The sequence below is a fragment of the Rana temporaria genome, chromosome 3 (assembly GCF_905171775.1).
Source record: "Rana temporaria chromosome 3, aRanTem1.1, whole genome shotgun sequence".
Classification (NCBI taxonomy): domain Eukaryota; kingdom Metazoa; phylum Chordata; class Amphibia; order Anura; family Ranidae; genus Rana; species Rana temporaria.
In genome coordinates, this window is record NC_053491.1 from 275,158,220 (window position 1) to 275,163,401 (window position 5,182).

General features: G+C 36.9%; 2 protein-coding genes across 3 annotated transcripts in view; one reads left to right on the forward strand and one right to left on the reverse strand.

Moving 5' to 3' along the window:
- The window catches only part of LOC120932344, a 6,269-nt gene extending 4,413 nt beyond the window's left edge, over positions 1 to 1,856 (forward strand). Inside the window, exon 8 of the mRNA XM_040344665.1 lies at positions 1 to 1,856. This exon is cut by the window's left edge and continues 292 nt beyond it. The gene's annotated coding sequence lies outside the window, so the exon portion shown is untranslated.
- LOC120932345 (putative nuclease HARBI1) lies at positions 1,444 to 4,544 on the reverse strand. Of its 2 annotated transcripts, XM_040344667.1 has the most exons (3): positions 3,462 to 4,544; positions 2,085 to 2,444; positions 1,444 to 1,916 (listed from the first exon to the last, which is right to left on the reverse strand). In XM_040344667.1, exons 1-3 carry the CDS (start codon positions 4,162 to 4,164, stop codon positions 1,912 to 1,914), a joined length of 1,068 nt encoding a protein of 355 aa, XP_040200601.1. In that variant the 5' UTR covers positions 4,165 to 4,544; the 3' UTR covers positions 1,444 to 1,911. The 2 variants fall into 2 exon arrangements, with proteins under 2 accessions (XP_040200601.1, XP_040200600.1); XM_040344666.1 differs by having other exon boundaries at positions 1,444 to 2,444.
- Positions 4,545 to 5,182: the final 638 nt, after the last annotated feature.

Sequence of the window (5,182 nt, forward strand, 5' to 3'; positions counted from 1 at the left end):
TTTGTTCTTTAAATTTTTACTCAGCACGCAACATTGTTAAGTCATATATTGCCCAAAGTTGACTGCTATATAGATGCTTTTTCCAGTTAAATATGTCATTTGACCATGTCGTTGCAGATCTGTACCAAATATGTGTAATCAACATGACGTTTGTATTTGAGTTTTAGATGTTTCAATGGCCATCATTGATCAAGCTGGTTGGATGACCAATGAAACGTCTTTAGACAGTTATGTAGCTTTGATTTTATTTTCAATAGATATACAATTAATGTTATATGGGATTTTTGCTATGACATTACAGCCTCTGAAAACATTTCAAAAAAGGTTGAGAATTATGTGAAATCTATTTTTATCTATCAAGCATGTTCTAGTATTCATTACTGTTATCATTACGGTTTTCATAATTGTTTGTATATACACGTTGAAATGCAAGTGCAACAATATTGTCAAATATTTGTTTTAACATGTATATTTTTTTTTCAAAAACAGAACCATTTTTTTGTTGTAAGGCAAAAAAAGTGGTAGGATTGTTGAAAAGTAGAAGTGAACTATCAATAGTAATAGAGTTGAAGTTACAGAGTAGAGATATAATTCATCAGCACTACATAAAATCATCAATCATATTCGTTTAATAGGAGAATACATCACATAACATCACGTCTACGCATTTGAAACAGACACCCTTTGTCACAGCAGAAAATGTGACAGGTTTGTCATGCTTTTCTTCCGTCAGGAAGGCACACTATTGGATCTAAATTTTTTTTTTTATATTTTATCCACGTGGATGTAAATTATTGATATTTTCACTCAAGTGCTTGGTTTTTTATCTGTACTCTGTGACTAAAATGCGCCATCCATTGTTGTTGTCACAGCAAGGACCATGTTTCTCTGTGTGGTTTTCGCCGGTAGTTTGATTCATACTAAAAAAACAAACATCCAAATGGTTGCATACTCCATCTTGCCCAACCATATATTTTTGATGTTGTGTTGGCTGTAATTTGACTTCTGTAACTTTTGAAACCACATGTTATTGGTATGGAATGTAAGTATCATTTCCTGACTAATGAGGTTAAAAATGTTTCTGCAATTTGTAGACAACCGCTATTCCATCTTTCAAATGCCCTGCGTGGAATAGTTAACATTTGAACTAACGTGCATTGTTTCTCAGTAATGAAATGAGTAATGGTAACTGCGGTGTGGGGTGGAGAGGAGAAATTAAAATATATGTAACATTTGGGGTAATGGTAGATGACTATAGGCAACCAAAGGTAGAGTTAAGTGACCAGTGATGAAGGTGATGATATACAAAACAATAAATAACACCAAAAATATAATATTATGATTCAATTATTGTGTTATTTAATGGTTTGCATATCAACGGCTTCTTTACAGGTCACTTACTCTCTTTACCTTAGGTTGGCTATAGCCATCTGCCATTACGTCAATTGGTGGTATTTATTTTAGTTTTATTTCATTTCTCCCCTCTCCCACACAACGCAGTTAACAGCACTCATTTCATTCACCATCTTTCTGGCAAGGACATGGTTTCAGGCAACTGCAGCATTTCAACTGTCTTTGGCACACAGTTCTGTCTTCTATTTTATTGCTTCTCACTAATGTCAAAAAAATGTTGGTACTTATTAGCAGATAAACAGAATTTTTGCGTGTATAACCCACACTTACATTTGTTGCAATAAAGAATTCAAACACAATTTAGATTTTGTAAAAGACTTTTAAGTGAAACTTTTATTTTACATGTTTGAAACTGTTATTGTTCAATGTTGTAAAAAATAAATGCAAAAGAAGTACAACAAAGTGAAAATACAAAAACAAAATAAAGACTCATTTTTTTGCAATTTTTGTACTCTTGTCTTAATTTTATTATAGTTCTCCAAAGTTTTTAGAGTTGAGTTAACCTGAAATAATAAAAAAAACATCATTGGTTAAGATTTTACATTGATAAACAAGATCAGCCCAAATAATTCATTTTACAGCATGTCTGTCTCTTCAACTTAATAATGCAAGTTTGTGATCATTTCTGATGGTGTTTGGAAAATTAAAACCATGTTACGGTGGTTTATTACCTGAAAAATAGTTTGCAATCAGTTTACTTCTTGCTGTGTTTCCCCTTTGATCATTTTCCACTGGAATTGTGGGCATGTCATCCTCCACTGTGGTGTCTAGTTCCTCTTGTAGTCCACCATGCCTTGCAATGTTATGGAGAATGCTGCATGCTAGGAACATATCAGCTACCTTACTGGGGGAATACTGTAGGAATCCACCAGACAAGGACATGCATCGGAAACGGCTCTTTAGGACACCAAAGCATCTTTCGATCACCACTCTTGTTTTTGTATGAGCAACATTGTAAGCTGCTTCTGCAGGAGAGGATGGCCTGTTGATTGGTGTTAAGAGCCATGGTAGACAGGGGTAACCAGCATCTCCTATAAATTTTAAAACAATATAAATTTATTTGTAAGTATAGAAGAAATCATGCTAAATCACATGATGTAGTGGCCAATTGTGTGGTCATTTTAGAAAATTTTCCATTGTTAGTCACATATGGATAACATACGTCTAATAAAGCACATTTAAAAATTATTTGTGGGGGCAAGGTTCTGGATTTGTACTTTTGATTGAGCATTAATGGTACTTAACTCACAACACAACAGCATACCACAGTTGTGGGCCATTATTAGTGTAGTGTAGTGTAGTGCATGTGAATGTTATGCGAAAATAAAAATGCTGGAGGAAAAGTCTGCCTGTCATAAATATTTCAATACTATAGTGCAGACCTCGTATGGGACTATAACGGAGAACCAGAGGGACATGTCTGTTTCATGTACAATACATATGCACAATGGGGGGGGGGTGATTGTTGTGCTTGGTAGTGCTGCTTGATGTTATGCATATTGGGGGGTTAACCGAAGGGATAGTGTTGAACTCCCAGATTTAAATATTAACTATACATTCAAGTAAATCAACTACTGACACAATTGTTGCATCTTATGCTGCAATCATTTACATATAGGTACTGTACTTAATTCTGGTGGGTGGCTTCTTTGGCACACCTTGGTCATGTGTGTTTTGATAAGTAGTTCCTAGCTCTGTCATGTGATGTCTTAATATGATAGTGTAATACATTACTTAAGCAAGCTTGAAGTAGTGACTACTTTTCAGTGCACACGGAACATGTGGAACAACAATACACCTCACATGAGAAAGGAAAGATTTGTGGACCTTGAACCAGGTGATAGCTAACTAAAAAGTACTTGAAAGTATTTTGGACATTTAAATTCTGAGTTTATTATTACATGTTTTTGAAATACTGATTAATGTAAAGCTGTTGAGCTGTCATGTTACTGATATAGCACTAATGTCAGTCTAGTATGGAATAAAAAAATAAATACGCATTTATAACTGGAAAACACACCATAAAATAAACAGTGGAGCACACTTACCCAGCAGCCATCCATTATTTTCTAAGTCCTTGTCCAGAGTATCATATATTCCCGATTGGCGCAATATATGGGCATCATGACAGGATCCTGGAAAGCCGGTGACAACATCACGGATTATGAGGTTCGAATCACAGATCACCTGGATGTTGAGGGAATGGTAAGCCTTACGGTTTCTGTAGATGTGCTCCTGTTCTGATGGGGGACATAATGGCACATGGGTGCAGTCTATTGCCCCAATGACATTGGGCATTCCTGCTAGGTCAAAAAAACCACGTTTTATTTGATCCCGCTCTTCACGTGACTTGCCCATATGAATGTATTTTGGAGCAAGTTGTCGCAGTGCTTGCAGGACGTCGACCAAGCAGCGGGAAAAACTGGGTTGTGAGATGCCAACAATCTCACCACTGACATGTTGGTATGAGGCCTTTCCTAGAAAATGAAGTACTGCCAAAAAACGCACAAGACCTGGTACTGCATTACTTCTCCGCGTGCGTGTTTCTAGGGCCAAGTGTATTTCATCATACAGGGAATATATCATGGGAGAGGATAATCTGAATTTGGCTATCACCTGGGTTTCAGAAAATTGATCCAAAAAGGTACGTGAACGAAATACACGTTTCTCTATCTGAACGACATTCTGACGTGTCCTTCTTCGCCTCTGGATCAGTTTCAGTTCAAATAGAGCACATCCAAATGGTTCCATCTTGCACAAAACTCGTAACAAAATTTACCACAAGCCTAAACCGCCAAAAAATTCCTCTCAACAAATGATATACCGCCTGGGAAATGTCATAACGCCACCCTCAGGGAGGTGCTTATTTAACGATTGCTTAGCGATCGTTAATTGTCTAAAAAACCTTTGTGAATTGCACTTCTGTACATATTTAACGATTTGAGTCGTTAAAACAACGATCAATACGTTCAATAACGACTCAAAACTAAAAATATCGGTTCTGTGTAGTGAAACGTTATTTGATGATTTTTACAAGCGTTAAATCGTTTAGTGAATTGGACTTGATTCAATAACGTGTGAAATCGTTTACATAACGACCGGTATCGGCAAAAAAAGCTTTGTGAATTGACCCCAATGTAAAATGAAAAGCTATTTGTCTCTAAGTGAGAAGTGATCTCAAAGTAAGTGTGAAATAGACCTTTGTTAGTGGAGAATATGATGATGTTGAAGCATTATGGGAGCGTACGGGTGTGCTTACTTCAAAGTTAACTCAACTCCTGGCACAGACAGAAAAGGCTACAATGGCTGGAAAAGTGATGATAATAATGGGGGATTTTAACTATCCTGAAATTGGTTGAAAAATGGCACTGCTGGAATAATACAGGGTGTACATTTTAAACCTACTACAAGACAATTTTATGGCACAGTTTATAGATGTCTCAACTAGAAATGATACGCTGCTGGACCTGGTAATCTCAAACAATGCAAAGCTTAGTACAGGCATACCCCACTTTTAAGTACACAACGGGACCAGAGCATGTATGTAAAACGAAAATGTGCTTAAAGTGAAACAATACCCTTTTTCACTTCTAGGGTGTAGTGGGGGGGGTCAGGGACTGTAGTGTGGGAGTCAAGAGCTGTAGTTGAGGTCTCAGGGGCACACTGGAACAGGGTGGGGTATGCTCTCTGAGCTTCAGCTCCTTCTACTGCGGCTGCAAAATGTCCGTACAGTACTTGTAAGACACTTTACATACACTCGCAGGTATGT